The sequence below is a fragment of the Aotus nancymaae genome, unplaced genomic scaffold (genome assembly GCF_030222135.1).
Source record: "Aotus nancymaae isolate 86718 unplaced genomic scaffold, 86718_ANA_hifiasm-v0.15.2.pri h1tg000069l, whole genome shotgun sequence".
Taxonomy (NCBI): Eukaryota; Metazoa; Chordata; class Mammalia; order Primates; family Aotidae; genus Aotus; species Aotus nancymaae.
The window spans coordinates 1,847,000-1,869,568 of NW_026988484.1; the positions used below are offsets into that span (position 1 = coordinate 1,847,000).

The 22,569-nt window shown below is 43.0% G+C and overlaps 3 protein-coding genes across 3 annotated transcripts in view; 2 read left to right on the forward strand and 1 right to left on the reverse strand.

Annotated features, from left to right (window-relative positions):
• Positions 1–4,686, forward strand: part of LOC135270932 (zinc finger protein 551-like) — a 14,384-nt gene extending 9,698 nt beyond the window's left edge. The window contains exon 4 of the mRNA XM_064367393.1: positions 518–4,686. Coding sequence (XP_064223463.1) covers positions 518–2,841 — 2,324 coding nt within the window. The 3' untranslated portion in view covers positions 2,842–4,686. The remainder of the gene's footprint in view (positions 1–517) is intronic.
• The window catches only part of LOC105731392 (zinc finger protein 419-like), a gene marked incomplete at its 3' end in the record, with an annotated part of 30,340 nt that continues 12,455 nt past the window's right edge, over positions 4,685–22,569 (forward strand). The window contains exon 1 of the mRNA XM_064367341.1: positions 4,685–22,220. The remainder of the gene's footprint in view (positions 22,221–22,569) is intronic.
• Positions 9,486–21,355, reverse strand: ZNF671 (zinc finger protein 671). The gene is made up of 4 exons (XM_012473096.3): positions 21,111–21,355; positions 17,154–17,280; positions 16,263–16,385; positions 9,486–15,341 (listed from the first exon to the last, which is right to left on the reverse strand). Exons 1-4 carry the CDS (start codon positions 21,246–21,248, stop codon positions 14,128–14,130), a joined length of 1,602 nt encoding a protein of 533 aa, XP_012328519.2. The 5' UTR covers positions 21,249–21,355; the 3' UTR covers positions 9,486–14,127.

Here is a 22,569-nt window from a genome sequence, read left to right on the forward strand (position 1 = left end):
TGTGGTTTCATCGTCACTTCCAGCGTTTGGCTACCTCCGCCCTCGTGGTCTCAGTGTGTCACTTGTTCCTCTCCATAGCTCACTTCTTTTCAGTCTTCTTCAGTCTATACTCACTGTGTTATGAGGTATGCACACAGCCTCAAATAGGCCTCCTTGATCACCAACTACCCGGTTTCAATTGGATTTACCTAGGACTGGACAACAGCAGCCTAATGCGCAGCACAGACATCACTAGCAAAGTCCTGCTGAGGGCTTTGGCACAGAGTGAGTTGGAGATCCTCTTCCTCCTTCTCCTGTGCTGTACCTACCTCATTCTTGTGTCCTTCTTGTGATGAGATGACATCTGCTCTAAAATCTCCAAAAGCCCAGTACTTCAAAGCAGACTATTCCTCCCCAGTTCCCTTGTTCTCAGAACAGTTCCATGCACTCAGTTCTTGTGTCTCACACCTTTTTGTGATATATCTTTCCGCTTTCATGAAAGTCGCCATGCATTTCATCAGTATTTCTCTACTTTCAGGTTTTTGCCATGGGACAGAGAATGAGGCGATAGCTTCTGAGCACAGTGTATCTGTAGGAGGAAAGTTACAGGTCAGGACTTCTAAGGGGGATACACCCACCCAGAATACTCATCTCACTGAGGTTAAGATGTGTGTCCCAGTCTTGAAAGACATTTTGCCTGAGGCTGAGCACCAAACCACATCCCCTGTGCAAAAGTCGTACTTGGGTGGCACAAGTGTGAGAGGCTTCTGTTTTAATGCTGACCTTCACCAGCACCAAAAGCATAACAATGAAGAAGAACCCTGGACAAGGAATGTGGATGGGGCTACATTTGTCACAGGCTGCAGATTCCATGTGTTCAATTATTTTACCTGTGGGGAGGACTTCCCAGCCTCCATGGACCTACTCCAACACCAAGCCACTCCTAGTGGTGAGGAGCCACACAGTAGCAGCAGCAAGCATATACAGGCATTTTCTGGGGCAAAATGTTGTCACAAGTGGGGTGAATGCAAAAAAGCCTCAAGCCACAAACACACACTTGTTCAGCCTCAGAGTGTCTGCTCTGAAGAAGGGCTTTATGAGTGTAGGAAATGTGAGAAAGCCTTCACCTGCAAGAACACACTTGTTCAGCACCAGCAAATTCACACTGGACCAAAGGCATTTGAGTGTAATGAATGTGGGGAATCATTCAGCAAAAAGTGCCGCCTAAACTTACATAAGATAGTTCACGCTGGAGAAGGGCCTTATGAATGCAGTGATCATGGGAAAGCCTTTGTCCATAAATCTGAATTCATTCACCACCAGAGACGTCACACTGGAGGAGTGCGTTATGAGTGTGGGGAATGTAGGAAAACCTTTAGCTACAAATCTAACCTCATTGAACACCAGAGAGTTCACACAGGAGAAAGGCCTTATGAATGTGGCGAGTGCGGGAAATCCTTTAGACAAAGCTCTAGCCTTTTCCGACACCAGAGAGTTCACTCTGGAGAAAGGCCTTATCAGTGCTGTGAATGCGGGAAATCTTTTAGACAAATCTTCAGTCTCATTCGACACAGAAGAGTTCACACTGGAGAAATGCCTTATCAGTGCAGTGATTGTGGGAAAGCTTTTAGCTGCAAATCAGAACTCATTCAACACCAGAGAATTCACAGTGGAGAAAGACCTTATGAATGCAGCGAATGTGGGAAATCCTTTAGGCAATTCTCTAACCTTATTCGACACCGCAGCATTCACACTGGTGATAGGCCTTATGAGTGCAGTGAATGTGAGAAATCATTTAGCCGCAAAATTATTCTGATTCAACACCAAAGAGTTCACACTGGAGAAAGGCCTTATGAATGCAATGAATGTGAAAAGTCCTTTACCCGCAAATCTAACCTCATTCAACACAGGAGAATTCATACTGGCACAAGACCTTATGAGTGCAGTGCATGTGGCAAATCTTTCAGACAGCACTCTGGCCTCATTCAGCACCGAAGACTTCATACTGGAGAAAGGCCTTATGAGTGTAATGAATGTGGAAAGTCCTTTAGCCAAAGTGCTAGCCTCATTCAACACCAGAGGGTTCACACTGGAGAAAAACCTTATAAATGTAGTGAATGTGGGAAATCCTTTAGCCAGAGCTCTAGCCTTATTCAGCACCAGAGAGGTCACACTGGAGAAAGACCTTATGAGTGCAATGAATGTAGGAAACCCTTTACCCACAAATCTGACCTTATTCAGCACCAAAGAGTTCACACTGGAGAAAGGCCTTATGAATGCAGTGAATGTGAAAAATCCTTTTCCCGCAAATCTGACCTCATTCAACACAGGAGAATTCATACTGGCACAAGACCTTATGAGTGCAGTCAGTGTGGGAAATCTTTCAGACAGCGCTCCGGCCTCATTCAGCACCAAAGATTTCATACTGGAGAAAGGCCTTATGAGTGTAGTGAATGTGGAAAGTCCTTTAGCCAAAGTGCTAGCCTTATTCAACACCAGAGGGTTCACACTGGAGAAAAACCTTATGAATGTAGTGAATGTGGGAAGTCCTTTAGCCAAAGTGCCAGCCTCATTCAACACCAGAGAGGTCACACTGGAGAAAAGCCTTATGAATGTAGTGAATGTGGGAAATCCTTTAGCCAGAGCTCTAGCCTTATTCAGCACCAGAGAGGTCACACTGGAGAAAGACCTTATGAGTGCAATGAATGTAGGAAACCCTTTACCCACAAATCTGACCTTATTCAGCACCAAAGAGTTCACACTGGAGAAAGGCCTTATGAATGCAGTGAATGTGGGAAATCCTTTAGCCGCAAATCTAACCTCATTCGACATCGAAAAGTTCACACTGAAGAAAGGCCTTAAATGTGAAGGGAAGGTGCTATTTCTTTATTCAGTGTAATAGCACTGGAGGAGACTGGGAGCCATCTTGCTAAATGTAAACTTTGAGCATCTACAATGGGGAATTCTATGTCAGCTTCAGGTATGTGGGAAGCTTTGAGGAGGTTCATTGTAATTTGTAATCTGCGCAGGGTCATAGCCTGATTTATGTCACTGCCCATTTCTGAGACTGAAGCCATTTCACCTCTGTATTCTCCCATGTGCTTGGGGAAATTATTACTACGTCAAGCAAGTAGGGGGTCCTCATGTCCTTTCTCTGACTTTAGAGTATAGACCTGTCCCATTTTTGATCCAGAGTCAATCTGAGTTGCGCTGTCAGCATTCTAAGAAGGATTACTTTTTTTAGGGACACTGTTGTCCTCACATGATGCTTGTAATGAATTTTTCCAGCTTCTGATTCACCAATTTGGAAACTGCTTGGTGCACATTGCTCTGATTTATAATCCTTTTATAAAGGTTGTGAAAAGGCCAGGCGCATTGGCTTAGGCCTGTAATCCCAGCACTTTGGGAGGCCGAGGCAGGCGGATCACCTCAGGCAAGGAGTTCAAGACCAGCCTGGCCAACGTGGTGAAATCTGTCTGTAATAAGAATACAGAATTAGTCCGGCATGGTGGAAGGCCCCTGTAATTCCAGCTACTCGGGAGGCTGAGGCAGCCTCCCACTTGAACCCAGGAGGCGGAGTTTGCAGTGAGCTGAGATCACGTCATTGCCCGCTAGCTTGGGCAACAAAAGTAAAACTCTTATCTCAAAGAAAAAAAAAAGTTTTAAAAAATTTATGCACCTTTAATCTTGGGGGTTCTATTCATTGTATAGAATGCTTGTAAGCAGAATAGTGATGTCAGCATGAAGGGGTGGACCCGTTTTGTCCACTTTCTGTGCTCAGAAAGGACAATGTGATGGCAGAATAGTGATGTCAGCATGAAGGGGTGGACAGATTTTGCCCAGTTCCTGTGCTCAGAAGGGATAACGTGATGGCAGAACAGTGATGTCAGCACGAAGGGGTGGACAGATTTTGTCCACTTTCTGTGCTCAAAAGGGACAGGGTGATGGCAGAAGACAGGTCTTTGTCCTGTATTGGTCTACTTGGCCTGCTGTCTAGGGCCTCAAAGACTGCCAGGCTTTGTGTTCCTGTATTGTGGTCTGGTGCCATTTTTGTCAGTTCAGAGGTCACCATGAAAAGGAGGCAGTTGTGACAATCCCCAGTGCTTCTGTGACCATGAATTTTGTTCACTTGTACACAAGAAATACCACATAATTCCTAGCACCATTGAGGGGAATCTGTGTCCCAGGTCCTGCAAAGGAGCCATGTGCCGTGATGCATAAGTCATTGTAGGCAGGTTCCTTCCATTTGTTTTCAGACTATAGGTGTAGAGGTTAAATTCCAGACACAACTGTAATTGGGACTGAAACTCTGGGTAAATGGGAAATGGAGAAGACTGCAGTAAATTAGATGGAATGCCTCTCTAAAAGTTCATCTACAAATTTTTCTGTGAATATAACTGTGGGGGACAAGTGCATACAGAAATTCTGAGGATCTTTATAACCATTTCCTATCGCTGAGATCATTGTCAGAAAATAGTCTATAAAGATTTTTTATAGACTTGCATCCTCTCTTGACTGTTTACCTCAAGGCCATTGCTATGCAGGTAGGAGAATAAGAATAGAGAGAAGGATCATTCTGCAGTTCAGGGATGTGGCTTTTGTGACTCAGCCAACATTCCTATTAATTCAGGTGGCAACAGCCTTCATTCCTTGCCAAAATTTGCTGCTTCTGGGGCAAGGTTGCCTCCCTCAGGGCATGAGGAGACAGAGAGATGGTGGAGTCCGTATCAGGTTACCAACCTGACTTTCAAAAAAAAAAAAGTGGAACATCTAGGCTCTTAATTTTGAACCACTTTTTAAAGCTTTGTGAAGGTCTAAATTGTATAACTGATATGCAACAAAGTATCCATATCCAAAATGTACAGTTTGGTAAAGCCATGAAACCATCATCACAACCATGAAAATGAATTTATCTGTCACCCATATATTTTTCTTGTATCCTTTTATAATCTCCCTCTGCCTTCCCCAGCTCTTCAGGGATCAACTGATTTCCTTTACAGTAAATTAATTTGCATTTTCTGGAATTTATCAATGAGATATATTTATATATATATATATTCTTTCTGGTTTTCTTGCTGTATAATTATTTTGAGATTCAACAATGATGAATGTTTGCGTTGCTGAGTATTATGCTTTTCTATGGATAAGTCACTGTTTATCCAGGTGTTTAGGGACATTTATGTTATTTATAGATTTTGGTATATTACAAATAAAGCTGCTGTAACTACTTGGATTCAGTTCTTTATATGGGTATGTTTTATTTTCCTTGTGTTAATAGCTGAAACTGTAATATCTGAATTACAGTGTAGGTGAATGTTTAACATTTTAAGAAATGTCAAACTTTGATCTAAATGGATGTTTCCTATTTTATTACCACCAAGGGTTTGTGAGAATTCCAGTTCCTCTACTTCCCTGTGTGCTTCATGTGGCCACTCTTTTTAAATTTTAGCTCTTAATATAGGAGTAGTGGTATCTCAATGTAGTTTTCATTGCACTTCCCTAAAACTTCATGATATTGAGCATTTTAAAATTTTTTTTTTTTTTTTGAGACGGAGTTTTGCTCTTGTTACCCAGGCTGGAGTGCAATGGCGCGATCTCGGCTCACCGCAACCTCCTCCTCCTGGGTTCAGGCAGTTCTCCTGCCTCAGTAACTGGGATTACAGGCACGCGCCACCATGCCCAGCTAATTTTTTGTATTTTTAGTAGAGACGGGGTTTCACCATGTTGACCAGGATGGTCTCGAACTCTTGACCTCGTGATCCACCCGCCTCAGCCTCCCAAAGTGCTGGGATTACAGGCGTGAGCCACCGCGCCTGGCCCTTAAAATGTTTTTATTTGCCACCCGTGTGCCTTCTTTGTTGGTAAAATATCTGCATATGTTTTTCCTACTTTTTTTACATGAGTTTGTATTTTTTAAAAAATAAAAACAGTGCAGAATAACTCTTTAGTAACAAAGACATGTTGGAATTTTCCTCATTCTTCTATAATATAATTTCTTTACTCTGTTTAGCAATTGTTTTTCTATTGGAGGAAATTTTTTTTTCTTTTTTTCTTTTTTTTGAGTTGCCCAGACAGAGTGCTGTGGTGCCAGCATGGCTCACTGCAGTTTCAACATTCCAGGCTCAAAAGATTCTGCTGCCTCCACCTGCCAAGTAGCTGGAACTGCAGGTGCGTGGCTAACTTTGCCTGGCTAATTATTTTTGTAGAGATGGGGTTTTGCCATGTTGCCCAGGCTGGTCTTGAACTCCTAGACTAGAGATTCTCCCACATTGGTCTCCCAAAGTGCTGCGATTACAGATATGAGCCACCATGCCCGGCCCTCAATTTTGTTGTCATTTTTTCATTATTTATTTTAATTTATTTGAGACAGAGCCTTGCTCTGTTGCCCAGGCTGGAGTGCAGTGGCGCAATCTCGCTCACAGCAACCTCAGCCTCCCAAGTAGCTGGAACTACAGGTGTGCATCACCACACCCAACTCATTTTTGTATTTTTAGTACAGACAGGGTTTCTCTATGTTGGCCAGACTGGTCTTGAGCGCCTCAGGCTACCAAAGTATTGGGATTACAGGTGTGAACCACTGTGCTTGGCCCAAATTTGTAATTTTCTTTTTATTATTATTATTATACTTTAAGTTCTAGGGTACATGTGCAGAACGTGCAGGTTTGTTACATAGGTATACATGTGCCATGTTGGTTTGCTGCGCCCATCCCTGTGGTCATCTGCATTAGGTATTTCTCCCAATGCTGTCTCCCCAATCCCCCACCCTCCGACAGGCCCAGTGTGAGATATTCCCCTCCCTGTATCCATGTGTTTTCATTGTTCAACACCCACTTATGAGTGAGAACATGTGATGTTTTGTTTTCTATTCTGTGTCAGTTTGCTGAGAATGATGGTTTCCAGCTTCACCCATATCCCTTCAAAGGACATGAACTCATCCTTTTTGATGGCTGCATAGCATTCCATGGTGTATATGTGCCACATTTTCTTTTTATCCAGTCTATCTTTGATGGGCATTTGGGTTGGTTCCAATCTTTGCTATTGTAAACAGCACTGCAGTAAACACATGTGTTCGTGTGTCTTTATAATAGAATGATTTATAATCCTTTGGGTATATACCCAGTAATGGGATTGCTGGGTCAAATGGTATTTCTATTTCTACATCCTACAGGAATCGCCACACTGTTTTCCACAATGGTTGAACTAATTTACACTCCCACCAACAGTGTAAAATTTTTGCTATTTCTCCACATCTTCTCCAGCATCTGTTGTCTCCTGATTTTTTTAATGATCGCCATTCTAACTGGTGTGAGATGGTATCTCAATGTGGTTTTGATTTGCATTTCTCTAATGACCAGTGATGATGACCTTTTTTTCATATGTTTGTTGATTGCATAAATGCCTTCTTTTGAAAAATGACTGTTCATATCCTTTGCCCACTTTTTGATGGGGTTGTTTTGTTCTTGTAAATTTGTTTAAGTTCTTTGTAGATTCTGGATATTAGCCCTTTGTCAGATGGGTAGATTGCAAAAATTTTTTCCCATTCTGTTGGTTGCTGGTTCACTCTAATGATAGTTTCTTTTGCTTTGCAGAAGCTCTTAAGTTTAATTAGATCCCATTTGTCTATTTTGTCTTTTGTTGCCAATGCTTTTGGTGTTTTAGTCATGAAGTCCTTGCCTATGCCTGTGTCCTGAATGGTACTGCCTAGGTTTTCTTCTAGGGTTTTTATGGAGTTAGGTCTTAAGTGGTTTTTTTTTTAATTATTATTTTTATTTTTTATTTTTACATTGGTTTCTACCAAAGGTCTTATGTTTAAATCTTTAGCTTAGGGGTCACTTAATTTTCTTTTAAAAATTCCTGAATATCCATATAAGAAAAGTGACTGCTACCTTCCTTTACCTAGTATTGTATAACAGAAGGCATGTGAGTTTGCCCTTCAGCCAGTATTTATTAGACATGCTAAGTAAGAACTAATAAGATTGCCGGAGCCTAACAAGTTAATATAAAACAGTATAGATACCTGGTATACAAAAGGTGATTACCAGTTTAATTAAGGACACGTTAGAAGCTAGAGGGCTGAAACTAACAAATTTCCTCTTCAACAACCCTGTGTGAAACCCAGACTCAGGCTTATAGCAAAAACACAGGCAGCACCCAGGGGTGACTGCTAGGTTTTTGGAGCAGAAATCTTCCATTTGAGATGCAATTACTAGCTGGCTATTGGGCCTTAATTGAGACTGCCCATATCACTGAAGAACATAAAATCCTGAAACCTGTAATACCCAGAATGTCTTTGGTGATGTTAGAGAAACATTCTAATAAGGGAGACAGTGCCCAGAAGAGTACCCTAATAAAATGGAAAGGGTTTACACAGGAATGTATTACCAGGTGAATGTTGTTAAAATGCGCACTCTGAATGAAAAGACCCCCCTAAACAAGCTTTGTGTGAGCAAGAAGGCTGTTTATTCACCCGGGGGCAAGTGGGCTGAGTCCAAAAAGACTGCAGGGTGGTGGAATAGGAGTTGGTTTTATAGGTTTGGGGTAAGCAGTGGAAAGTTACAGAAGTTACAGTTTAGGGCGATTTTTTGCAAGCTGGGAGAGGGTCATAGGGTCTGGAGTCAGGAGGTGTGCCCCTAGTGAAGCACTGAACCTCAAGGTAGTCTTGGGGACCTACTGAAAACTGTATTATGTATTTTGTTTGATTCATTTTTATTTTTATTTTTTCTAGAGATAGGGTATCACTCTGTCACCCAGGCTGGTGTGCAGTGGCATGTCCACAGCTCACTGCAGCCTTGAACTCCTCAAGGCTCCTCCACTCTCAGCTTTCTGAGTAGCTAGGACTACAGATGTACACCACCCAGCTTATTTATTTATTGCAGAGATAGGCTCTCATCATGTTGCCCAGGCTAGTCACAATCTCCAGCATCAAGTGATTCTGCTTCCTTGGCCTCCCAGAGGGTTGGGATCACAGGCATGAGCCACTGCACCTGGCATTGATTTTCTAATTGTAGTGTAAAAGAAAAATAAATTTGGACAGTCTATTACTGTATCATTGCCTGAGAAAGAAATTGGGCTATTTAATCTATTCAGTGAGTTATACTCAATTATTACCAACATTTATTTTAATGTTCAAATTCTCCCGGATTTTGGACAGTGGGAACTCACTAAAGCTGTAGGCTCTCTGCTTTTTTATGTCAATATTATTGACAATTTCATTACTTTCTGATGCAAAAATATTTTCAGTCTCATGTTGTGCCTTTCTTGTCCCAGCCCTGGAATCAGCCTCTTTTCCAAGGAGCTCTGGTTTTCTTCAATAGATAACAATGCTTGTAATTAGTAAGCATTAGCTGTGCTCTTTTCTACTGGTAAATCATTGATTGATAGGTTCTCTTGGGGAGAAAGCAGATACATACACATGCACACATTTGTATACAAATTCATTTCTATATCTATATTTACAACTGCAAAGAATTTTCAGATATTTGAAATGACTCATGGGACTCTGAAAGCACTCTCTCATAAGGCTTTTATTTAAATATGAAGCGTACAGTACAGCTAGAGAAAGAATAGGCCAACATCAGGGCTCAGAAAGATCTGGACATATCACCTTCAGGATCCTTATTCGCAAATGGACATGGTTCATCTTTGGACTGTGCCACTAATATCTATGTAATGGAGCTTGATTTCAGAAGAATTAATAACAGAAATTCCCAGTAGGGATTACCATGTCCCTTTGGCTGCATGATTCAAGCCAGCCTAGCAATTTATGCCAGGTAAAAGCCAGCTGTAAAGACATGAAATGATTTCAGAGTTTAAGCAGCACATTGTATGTAGCTCCCACTGCCTTTCTTTGCCAAGAGTCAAACTAGATATCCAGATGTCCCCAGAGATAGGCATAAAATTGTCCTTTTCCAGCTATAAAGTATTTCTGTTCTCCACAGTTGTCCCTTTGTTGACTGGGTAGTTTTAATTACAACTCACTCCTTAACATTCCCCTATATCACTTTAACTATTTATAGGACAGAATAAGCAAAAAGGGCAGCTGTCAGAATACTTTGTGTATTATATGAGATGTGGATATTGCTTCAAAATATTGCCGGAAACAAAATAGCCCAGCACAAAGATGTTCATAATCATGCACAAGATTGGCAACTATTTTACCTCCTTCTGTTGTCAACTTTAAGAATGGTATCAACAGACTTATTCAATTCAAAGTTAATTCTAGTTCCTCTCCTAGCCAATATTTTCCATGGCTAGAACATCTTGTGGTTGTTTTAATTCAACTTCTCACTTCATTTCATAATCTATATCAGTACTGTCATAAGTTTTATTTGAAATGTGTTAGTCAATTTGTGATGCCATAAAGGAATACCTGAGATTGGGTAATTGAAAAAAAAAAAAAAAAAAAGGAAGATGTATTTGGCTCACAGTTCTTCAGGTAGTACATGAAGGAAAGTGCCGGTATCTGCTTTTGGTGAGCGCCTCAGGAAGCTTACAATTATGGCAGAAAGTGAAGGATAGCCAGTGTGTCACATAGTGAGGGAGGGAGCAAGAGAGGTAGAAAGGAGGTGCCAGCCTTTTCTAAACAACCAAATCTTGCATGAACTCACTGAGAACTCACTAACACGAGGAAAGCACCAACCCATTCATGAGAGATCCACCCCCATGACCTGAAGACGTCTGACTAGGCCCACCTCCAACATTGAAGGTCACATTTCAACTCGAGATCTGCAGGGAACATACATCCAAACCATATCAGAACCCATCAAATGTATTTGTAATACCAAATACACCAGTATTACACCAAATAGCAGATACATTATGAGTCTAATCATAGTCATTACAATATAAGTCAAAATTACAGTATATTCTCTACCTTTCTTCCAAATTGGGGTTCTTGCCCATGTACCAAATGTATGTTTTTTAGACATAGGTTCTCACTCTGTCACCCAGGCTAGAGTGTACTGGCACAATATTGGTTCACTGCAGTCTCAGGCTCCAGGGTTCAAGTGACCCTCCCACCTCAGCCTCCTTAGCAGCAGCTCATATACCATATATTGTCCTACAAAAGGGGTTAAATCCAGGGCTAAGTGTCAGCCAGATAATTTACTGATTTTTTTGACTCTGTAACCCAGGCTGGAGTGCAGTGGCGCGATCTCAGCTCACCGCAACCTCCGCCTCCTGGGTTCAAGCGATTTCTTCTGCCTCCACCTTGAGTAGCTGGGATTACAGGTGCGCACCACCATGCCTGGGTCTGGAACTCCTGACCTCAAGTGATCCACAGGCCTCGGCCTCCCAAAGTGCTGGGATTACATGTATGAGCCACTGTGCCCGGCCCAGTCAGAGAATTTAAATGTTCTTGTGAGGGTAGAGTATATGCATATTGGGGCCTATCCCTAATGAATGAAAATTGGCTTTGGTTTCCTTATGGAAAAGAAGGCATGAGCCAAATCTAGTACAGAATACTGATCGCTCTGAGCTTGTAGCGCAGGTTTAGTTGTTGATGCCATATCAGACATAGCTGATTAAATGGGGGGACACTAATTTATCAAGTCTTCCATAATCTATAGCTAACTTATCAGATCCATCAGCTTTTCTTCCAGGCCATCCTAGACCGAGGCTGGAGTGGTGCAAGCACAGCTCACTACATCCTCCAACTCCTGGGCTTGAGTGATCCTCCCCTCAGCCTCCTGAGTATCTAAGACTACAGGCATGTTCCACCACACTCAGCTAATATGTTTTCCAATTTTTTGTAGCGAGTAAGTCTCGCTGTGTTGCCCAAGCTGGTCTCAAACTGCTGACCTCAAGTGATCCTCCTGCCCTGGCCTCCCAAAGTGCTGGGATTACAGGCATGAGCCACCACACCCAGCCCATCCTAGACTACTAAATAGGGAATTTTAGTAATATACCTTCATCCAAAAGATCCTTAATTCAAGTCAACATTTATTTCCCCCAGGAATTCTTGTTATATATTAACCACTTGAGGGACCTTAGCTAATTCTAAAGGTTCCCATCTAGCATGCTCAATTAAAATAGGACTAAAGCAGATTTATATGGCATCCTATCAATTCCAATATTGCATTATGGTAAGGGTGAGTCAGAAATCATATCTAATTCCTGTCCATAAATTCCTTTATAGACTGTATTTCTCCAGCTATAAGCCTTCTAGCTGTATCACTATATTCTTGTAATTATATTTCCCTTTATGTTTATATTAGCTAATTAAGTTATAGCAACATTGATTATCAATTGTAGTAAAGTTTTCTCTGCCTGAAGACCATGTACTTCATTCTGATGAAAGTGAACTTGAGGTCCCAGCTGGAGGTCATGAGACTCTAACCAGCTTATTGTGAAAGGAAATTAAATTTTGGGACCCCAAACCCATTTAGCACAGGGGAAAAAGTCAAGCTGGGAACTGGGTCATGCAAACCTGCCTCCACGTTTTGGTTCCTAAATAAAATGGCAACAAGATCAAAAGCTACCTGCCTTCTCCCTATTTTGCCCACAAGAAAATTACCGGTGAGCTGTTAAAGCTTTACCATGACAGGCCGGGTGCAGTGGCTCCTGCCTGTAATCCCAGCACTTTGGGAGGCTGAAACGGGCGAATCACCTGAGGTTGGGAGTTCGAGATCAGCCTGACTAACATGGAGAAACCCCGTCTACTAAAAATACACAATTAGCCAGGCATGGTAGCGCATGCCTGCAATCCCAGCTACTCAGGAGGCTGAGGCAGGAGAATCCCTTGAACCTCGGAGGCACAGGTTGTGCTGAGCCCAGATCGCATGCCACTGCACTCCAGCCTGGGCAACGAGAGCAAAAAAAAAAAAAACAAAAAAATAAAACTTTAACATGGCAATGCAAATTGATAGCTTATCTTTATAGGTGCAGTCACCTGGCCTGCCAAACACAGAATGCCTATTGGATTATTCCCCTACCCCATTTTCTGTGTTATCTTCATAAGATGCAGACTCCCCACATCTTTCTTTTTGCTTTTTATGTGAAAAATGATTGAGACTTGTCATTTTCTTTGATTGACATCATCATTCAGTCATAATACTCCCCATTTGCCTTCCTGGTTATCATCAGAGCACGCTTTGAAGAGATCATACTTGTCACCTTTTTATAATTTTGACATTTTGAAAAATTACCAAGACTAGGGTGAATTAATTAGTTCCAGATCTTTGAATAATTGGCTAACCATTTTTACAGTAACTCAATACTTTTAGTAACTACTCCATCTTCCTTTCCTGCTTAAGGTCATTTTTAATCAACCGTCTAAACAATTTTATCCAATTCAGTTTTTCTGAAGGTTTCTTCCATCTATTTTTAGTTACCTTTCTTCTGAATGATTCTTAATTTTCCCTCCCGCTCCAGTATTAAGTCTCATTCAAGAGAGCACAGTACGGAGGTCCATAACATTATGCCTCATATCATGTTGTCACCCCTTTTACCGTGACATCAGTTAGCTGGGTCAGCAGGATGGAGTTCAGAAAAGGTATACTACTTAATTACAGGCTAGAATCTACAGCTGATAAAGTTTAGATATGTGTCCCTTCCAAATCTCATTTTGAAATGTGACCCCCAACCAATGTTGGAGGAGGTAGGCCTAATGGGAGTTGTTTGGGTCTTTTGCAAGACATTTAGTTATCCCCTCCAACCCACTTATGTTCTCCAGGTCCCACTTATGTTCTTCTTCCTGTTTGTGAATGAACCACATAATTTGTGCAACCTCAACCAAAGGACTAGAAGCCAACCTATTCACAAAAAATTTTCCTCACCAGCCTCTACCATATTTCATTCTGCCCAATAACTCCTTAGCCATAATTATTTGAAATGAACTCACAGATCATATCAAATATCGCATTTTCATCACCAACTGAAAAAATTTCACAAATGTAATTGAAAATATTTGCAAAACTCCATAGAGCATACTCATGTGATTATGCTCTGGACTGCCACAGAGCATACTAATGTGAGTATTGCTTGGACTGCTACGGCCTGTGTCCAGCGTGAAATTCCCAGTGGCGGGCAAGGTTCAGCCTCCAAGCAAAGGCTTTCCTGCATCTGCTGCTCTCATTAACTGCTGCTAGTTCCCCACCATACAGTAAGTTGGGGGCATTGGGCTAGGGGTCTCCCACATTTGTTACACTCTTAAAGCTTTTCTCCAGCATGAATCCTCTGGTGCAGAACAAGTGTCTGTTTCCGGATGAACTCTCTCCCGCAGTCACTACACACGTAAGGCCTTTCCCCAGTGTGGACTTTCCAGTGCCTGATGAGGTTGGGTCTTTGAGTGAAGGCTTTCCCGCACTTGCTGCACTCATAAGGCTTTTCTCCAGAGTGAACTTTCTGGTGCTGAATGAGTTTAGAGATGCAGCTGAAAGCTTTACCACATCTGCTGCACTCATAATCACTACTGTGAATTCTCCAGTGTACATTAAGGTGGGAGCTTTGGCTAAAGGCCTTCCCACATTCACTGCACTCATAAGGCCTTTCTCCAGTGTGAGTTCGTTGGTGCAGAACAAGTGTGTGTTTCCGACTGAACTCTTTCCCACATTCGATGCATACATAAGGCCTGGCTCCTGTGTGAACTTCCTGGTGTCGAATGAGATTAGACTTACTGCTAAAGAATTTCCCACATTTGCCACACTGATAGAGTCTTTCACCTGTGTGAACTCGCCTGTGCTCAATCAGGCCAGAGATTTGTCTAAAGAATTTCCCACATTTGCTGCACTCATATGGCTTTTCTCCAGTGTGAACTGTCTGGTGTTTAAAGAGGTCGTAGCTTTGGCTGAAGAATTTCCCACATACGCTACACTCATAAGGCCTTTCTCCAGTGTGGATTCTCTGATGCCGAGCAAGTGTGTCTTTGCGGGTGAAAGCTTTCCCACATTCACCACACTTATGATATCTCTGTCCCATGCAAAAGCCACTTACAAGCTTAGTGTTCTTGTAGGGCTTCATCCTGCTGTGAGAGGCCTGATGCTGAAGGCCAGATGTGGCTGAAAAGTCTCTCCCTCCTTTCCCACATGTGATGGTCTTCTCTGGCATATGGACTCTGCAGCTTTTCACAGAGTCTCTGCTCTCCTTCCTTTGTAAAGGTTTCTCTCCATTGGGCTGGTTCAGGTACTGGTCAAAGTTCGTACTGAACCAGAATTGCCTTCCACATGCCCCACACAAGTATGGTTTCTGTTTGGCTTTTCCTCCATGGTATTTAGCCAGGTGTAAGATATCTTTCAATACTGGGCCACATATGTCACATGGGTGAGTCTGCAGCTCTGCCATGAGAGTCCTGACCTGTGACACTCCTGCTGCAGAAATGCTCTGCTCAGAAGATAACACCTCATCCTCCACTCCATGCCAACAATCTAGAAACACAGAAATGCTGATTAAATGCATGTTTATGGGTGGGAAGGGGCAACCCCATCATATATGAGTGTTTGACATATGAAGGAATAAGTTCATGAAACTGTTTCAAGATGAGAGGCATGGTCAGAGTGAGGAAGGAACAGCTTGAGGTATTGAACCTGGAGGTCATACCATGGGGGAGGGCCAATGAAGGGCCAGAATATAAAAATGGAGCCAGGCCAGGCACAGTGGCTCATGCCTGAAATCCCAGCTCTTTGGGAGGCAGAGGTGGGTGGACCACAATGTCAGGAGATCGAGACAAGCCTGGACAATCTGGTGAAACACCGTCTCTACTAAAAATACAAAATTTAGCTGGGCATGGTGGCAGGCGCTTGTAGTCCCAGTTATTCAGGAGGCTTAGGCAGGAGAATCACTTGAACCTGGGAGGCAGTGGTTGCAGTGAGCTGAGATCATTTCACTGCACTCCAGCCTGGGTGACAGAGTGAGACTCCGTCTCCCAAAACAGAATGGAACCAAACACATGACTTCCAGTAGTGCCTTGACTGTTAGTGACTCATGAGTGCTATGAAAAATGTATCCAGTCCCAGGAAAATCCAACTACAAGTGAGCAGTTGGTGTTCAAAGACTAAGAATATATGCACATCTTGTGAACGCTAATTGCAGGTCAATATTGCCAAAAAAAAAAAAAAAAAATGCAGACAGAATAGTGGGAAAACATGGGTGTAAGGTGAAGGCCAGAGGTGAAGAATGGTAAGGGCCTAACAAACTAGAAATGCTATATCTTCACGTCAAGAACAGGGAAGGACAGATAGAAATGCTGTGTGGCCATTGGCCCTGGAAACAAACACTGATGTGAACAGTTAACGTTGCCAGTTTTGAACCCAGCTTTGACATTATGCCCTTCGCCGATGTGCACTCACCAGGTCTAGGTCCCCTCTGGGCCTCTCTTCCTGTGGCTGAAGTCATATCCACCTGGTCATACACCCAGGGCTTTTCCCCTTGCTCTAGTTTCATGACTGCATCTGATGTGGAAAATGCAATTCCTAAGGGAAAGTCAGAACATCTGAGCAACCAGTACTGGCCCATGGCAACCCCACCCTATGATGGACTACAGGTAAGAAAAATAACCTGGGAGGAGTTGTGCAGGAATAGCCCAAAGGTCCCCTGTAAGTGACTATGTAAGTGCCTATAACTCAAGGCAAGGTCAGACCGTAGAAAATGTCACCTGGGCTGGGTGCAGTGGCTCACACCTGTAATCCTACACTTTCAGAGGTCAAGTCAGGTGGATTACTTCAGCTTAGGAGTTCAAGACCAGCCTGAGCAACATGACAAAACCCCATGTCTACAGAAAAATTAGCTGGGCATGGTGGTACATGCCTGTAGTCCCAACCATTCAGGAAGTAATAGGATGGCTTGAGCCTGGAAGGTAGAGGTTGCAATAAGCTGAGATCGTGCCACTGCATTCTGACAACAGAGCCAGACTCTGACTCAAAAAAAGAAAAAAAAAAAATATCACCTGGAGAAAGGGGCAGAACCTTGGGCACAGAGACACCATAATATTGGACATAGTCACCAGTGTAGAAAGTGACCAGACCTAGTGAGATCCACTGGGCAAACTGCAAGTCTCATAACCCCAAACGTTTGGCTGCAAGGCTTTAGGACTGCTCAGCAAGTAGGGAGGACACTCCATACAGCTTAGCCCTGGCACCCTCAGCACCTACTCCAGGAAACTGCTAAAAGAAGCAGTGCTCATGACCATGGGAAGAACAGAGTGGTACCTGGGCAAAAGGAGAAAAGCATGAGGACCTTACCCAGTGAGGCTAAAAGTGCAAAGTTCTCCAGCATCACATCATGGTACAGGAGTCTCTGAGCATCATCAAGAAGCTCCCATTCTTCCCGAGAGAAGTATACAAACACATCCTCAAAGACCACACAGCCCTGCAAAGAAAGGGACAGCAAGAACCATAAAAAGTCTCTTGACCAGGTATGGTAGTGGGCACTTGTAATCCTAGCTACTCTGGAGGATGAGGCAGGGAATTGCTTGAACTCGGGAGGTGGAGGTTGTAGTGAGCCAAGATCACGCCACTGCACTCTAGCCTGGGCAACAGAGTGAGACTCTGTCTCAAAAAATAAAACAAAGCAACAACAATTTGTTAAAGACTACAGATTATAAAAAAGATGTAAAATGTCATGTGAAAAGCAAAATGTGGTAGAAGGGTGAGCGAAAGTGTAAAATTTGTGTAGGGGATCAAAATTAAAGTGCTATCAACTTAAAAGCCTGTTGTATCTACAAGATGCTTTATGTAAGCCTCAGAATAACCACAGAGGCTTATAATAGATACACAAAAGATAAAAAGAAAAGAATCAACGCATACCACTACAGATAGCCATCAAACCACAAAGGAAGAAAGGAACAAAACATTTTCAAAATAACCAGAAACCAATTAACAAAATGGCACTAGTAAAGCCTTAACCTTACTGAACCTCTAAAACTACTAGAAGAAAGAAGGGAAAGTTTCATAACATTTGGTCTGGGCAGAGATTCTTTAGATATGACCCCAAAAGCACAGGCAATGAAAGCAAAAATAGACAAATGGGACTGCATCAAACTAAAACATTTTTGCACAGCGAAGAAAACAGTAAGAGTGAAGAGACAATCTGGAAGAAAATATTTACAAATCATACATGAGACATACCCCAAATATAAAGGAACTCAAACTACTCAATAAAAGGAAAACAGTCCTGTTAAAAGTATACAAAGGATCTGAATACACATTCATCTCTTCTTTTTTCTATTTTTTGTTTTTAACAGGCCCAATAAAACTTCTACTGAATAGATATTTCTCAAGACATACAAATGTCTAATGACATATGAAAAAAAGCGCTCAATATCTTCAAACATCAGAGAAATGCAAATTAAAACAATGAGATAGTACCTCATACCTGCAAAATTGGCTATCATCAAAAAGATAAAAGATAACCAGCCTTGTCAAACATGTGGAGAAAAGAGACTCTCATATGTTGTTGGTAGTATTGTGAATAAATGCAGCCATTTTGGAAACATGTATGGAGGTTCTTCAAAAAACTAAAAATAGAATTACCACATGATCCAGCAATCCCACTACTGAGTATATTCCCAAAGAAATTGAAATCAGTATGCCAAAAAGATGTCTGTACTCCGATATTCAATGTAGCAGTATTCACAATGGCCAAGATTTAAAACAACCTAAGTACCCATTAACAGATGAATTTTTAAAATGTGTATATATGCAATAGAATCATATTAAGTTTTTTAAAAAGCAGGGAATTCTGTCACGAAATAACATGGTTAAAATTAGATGACATTATGTTAGGTGAAAAGAACAGACATAAGACAGAAAAATGTTGTATGATCTCACTTAACATGCAAAATTTTAAAAATCCAACTCATATAAGTAGAGAGTAGAAGGGTAGTTACCAGAGGCTGCAGGTGGAAGGAGGGTTGGGCAGAGAAAGGGAAGAGACTAGTTGATGGGTACAAAGTTAAAGTTAGGAGGAATAAGTTCTGGTGTACCATTGCACGGCAAGGTGACTTTAGTTGGTAATCATGTATATTTCAAAATAGCTAGGCCAAGCGCAGTGGCTCAACCCTGTAATCCCAGCACTTTGGGAGGCCAAGGTGGGCAGATGACAAGGTCCGGAGTTTGAGACCAGCCTGACCAACATGGTGAAACCCCATGTCTACTAAAAAATGCAAAAATTAGCCCGATGTGGTGGCGAGTGCCTGTAATCACAGCTACTTTGGGAGGCTGAGGCAGGAGAATTGCTTGAACCAGGGAGGTGGAGGTTGCAGTGAGCCAAGATCGTGCCACTGCACTCCAGCCTGGGCAACAGAGTGAGAGCCTATCTCAAATAAATAAATAAATAAAAATAGCTAAAAGGATTTTAAATGTTCTCAACATAAAATCATAAGTATCTGAAGTGATGGATATGCTAATTATCCTGATTTGATCATTCCACAATGTATATATGTATAAAAACATTTCATACTCCATAAATATAGATATTATTGTCAATTAAAAATAAACTAAATGAGACTTAGGACTTCTCTTAAAAAAACAAAAAATATATAAAAACATTAAAAGTGGCCAGGAGTGGTAGCTCACTCCTGTAATCCCAGCACTTTGGGAGGCAGCGGGGAGTGGATCACCTGAGGTCAGGAATTTGAGACCAGCCTGGCCAACGTGGTGAAACCCCGTCTCTACTAAAATACAAAAATTAGCTGGGAATGGTGGTGCATGACTGTAATCCCAACTACTGGGGAAACTGAGGCAGAAGAATCACTTGAACCCAGGAGGCAGAGGCTGCAGTGAGCTGAGATTGCTCCACTGCACTCCAGTCTGGGCAACAGAGTGAGACTCTGTCTCTAAATAAATAATAAAGATAAACTAAAACTAAAGCCAGGTGCAGTAGCTCACACTTGTAATCCCAACACTTTGGAAGGCTGAAGCCGGTGGATCAGTTGAGGTCAGGAGTTCAAGACCACCTGGGCCAACATGGTGAACGTTGCCCCCTCCCCCCGCGACTAAAAATACTAAAATTAGCCAGGTGTGGTTGGCACCTGTAATCTCAGCTACTCGGGAGGCTGAGGCAGGAGAATCTCTTGAACCTAGAAGGTGGAGGTTGCAATGAGCCACTGCATCCCACCCTGGGTGACTGTGAGACTTTGTCTCAAGAAAGTAAAAAGTAAATAAACGAAAAGAAAACACACAAAATGAGAGTGAGAACATCAGATAGTAGCAAATTGATAGCACACTACACATGGTTACCATCCAAGGCCAAACTCCTCATACCCTACAGCGCTCTCCTATAGACACTGAAAAGAACCCTTTCAAATGCCAGGACCCTTCTCTTCTGTAGGGGGGAGTCTCAAGAATGCCCACTCCCTCTTACCTACAATCCAGTTCCAGCGTTCTCATCTTTTACTCCAGAGAGCATCTGAAATAACATACTTAAGACTGCCCCATTTAAATGTGATCTCCTGGCCTTGACCTAGTCCATACTACTCCCTTCACCCCAAAAACATTTTAAGTCCAGCCCCTTCCCCACAACTTCAGACCCCTCTAGTTGGCTACGTGAGGAAGCAGCCACTCTGAGACATCTCAGAGCTATCATTCCGAAATCCAAACGTTCATGGAAAAATACAAAACACCTTGCTCTTTCGTGCCTTGCTTTCAATCATAGGTGCATATGATGGAGCAGAAAATCCTGTTGTTTCATATTTAATACCTACCCAGAACATGATCACTTACACCTACTCACCTGCCATCACTCTTGCTTGGTACATCCACCACCAAGGCATTCCTGGAATCCACTGCAGCACCTCCTTACCAGTCTCCTCGTACCCATCCTCACAGTCCCCACCCCAAACTAATGTTCTCTCCTCAGCAAATCTGGACACCCTTAAAATCCCAGCTAAAATCACGTCCTATTCAAAACCCTCAAGTAATCTCAACGCCTTCTCAGCCTTAAGCCTGCCATTCCAGGCACAGTTCCTCAAACTGCTCCATGCTGACGAGAACCCTGTCTCCCAAAAGCCCATGGGTCAACAGCACACCCGAGGCTTTACCCGCGCCCTCCCCTCCGCCCGTGATTCTCCCACACCCACCCACACCGAGATAGGACCCTGCCCAAGAGTGCTTCGTGTCCTGGGACACAAGGGCTTCAGGGACTTTACGATCCGGAGTCGGAGAAAGGGTGGCTGAGGGCCCGGAGGACACAGCACCCACCCGTGCGGAGTCGGTTAGCTCCGCCACAGGACCGTGGGCGCGGACAGCTGCTGGGAGTGGCAGACGTCTCGATCCGGGACGCAGGCACTTCCGTCTCCGCAGAGCTTCGGGCGCGTCTGCGGACACTGGAGACAACATCTCCTTCGCGCTTTCCCGACAGCTCCACCTGCGGCTCACTAAAGTCTTACAGAGCCCCAGCCAGCGGCAGCCTCACAGAAACAAAATGTCCCCTACGAGGAGGAGACGGAAGTCCCGCCCACGCGCCCTCCTCACGCACGGAAACACGCCTCTCCTGGGCCCTGACTGGACATGTAACGAATGGGTTTGTGGGTAGTGTAGTTTCCGCTGAACCTACCGTCCAGGCAGGGCAATTCTCGGTCCGGGCTCTTGGGAAATCACTCGAAATACGAGGACCAGGGTGTTTGGGAAAAGTAACTCGAGATTCAAAGGGCTGGCAGGATTTCCGTCCTTTTTTTTTTGAGATGGACTCTAGCTCGATAGCCGAGGCTATGGTGCAGTGGCGCAATCTTGGCTCACTGCAACCTCCGCCTCCCAGATTCGTGCTATTCTCCCAAGTGCCTGGGACTTCAGGGACCCGCCACCAGGCCTCTGGCTAATTTTTGTGTTTTTAGTAGACACGGGGTTTCACAACATTGCCCAGGCTGGTCTCGAACTCCCGATCTTGTGATCCACCTGCCTCGGCCTCCCAAAGTGGTGTGATTACAGGCGTAAGCCACCACGCCCGGTCCAACTTACGTCCTCTTAAAAAGTCTGGACCTAGATTCCCCAGAGTGTAGTCTGCACCATCGCAGAAATGTTGAGACATTTCAGATGCTCCCTAAGGCTGCAAAACTAAATAGACGCACCACATCACAATGTCTCTTTACATACACTCATAGCTAGGAGCTAATAACTATTACCTTGTTGCTTTTTAAATACGTGTACACTCAAGCTTTACAGTCACTTTTGTGAGCTTCAATTTGGTCAGAGACCGAAGAGAAAAAACTCCAAACAAGGCCATGGGATGGAAGAAGGAAGACGGATGATGTGGAGTCTCCCTGAAATCAATGGACAGATTTCCTCAGAAAACTCTTCCTGCCTGCGTAATCGGTAAGTATATCCACACAAGCAAAACACAGTGCAATTACCATTTATCCTGTCATTGTAAGTAAGGTGTCTGTATTAGGAAGTGAGATTATCCCGGGGGGGGGGAGGGGGGGAAGAAAATCCTGAAAACTGTTAGTATAATAATGATTCTGTAGTTATTTGAGGGTAATGAAAGACGTTGCTTTGAGGAAATATCTGCGATAGATGGACAAAATTAAGATCTCAGTAAAGTGTGAGCCTGAATACTTAAATATGAGAAGTGAAAGAATGAAGTTAAACATGTGGTTCTATTGGAATCTTGACCACATTTTGTCTACAAAATGTGACTCTTTTCTCCTGGAAATGCTGAGCA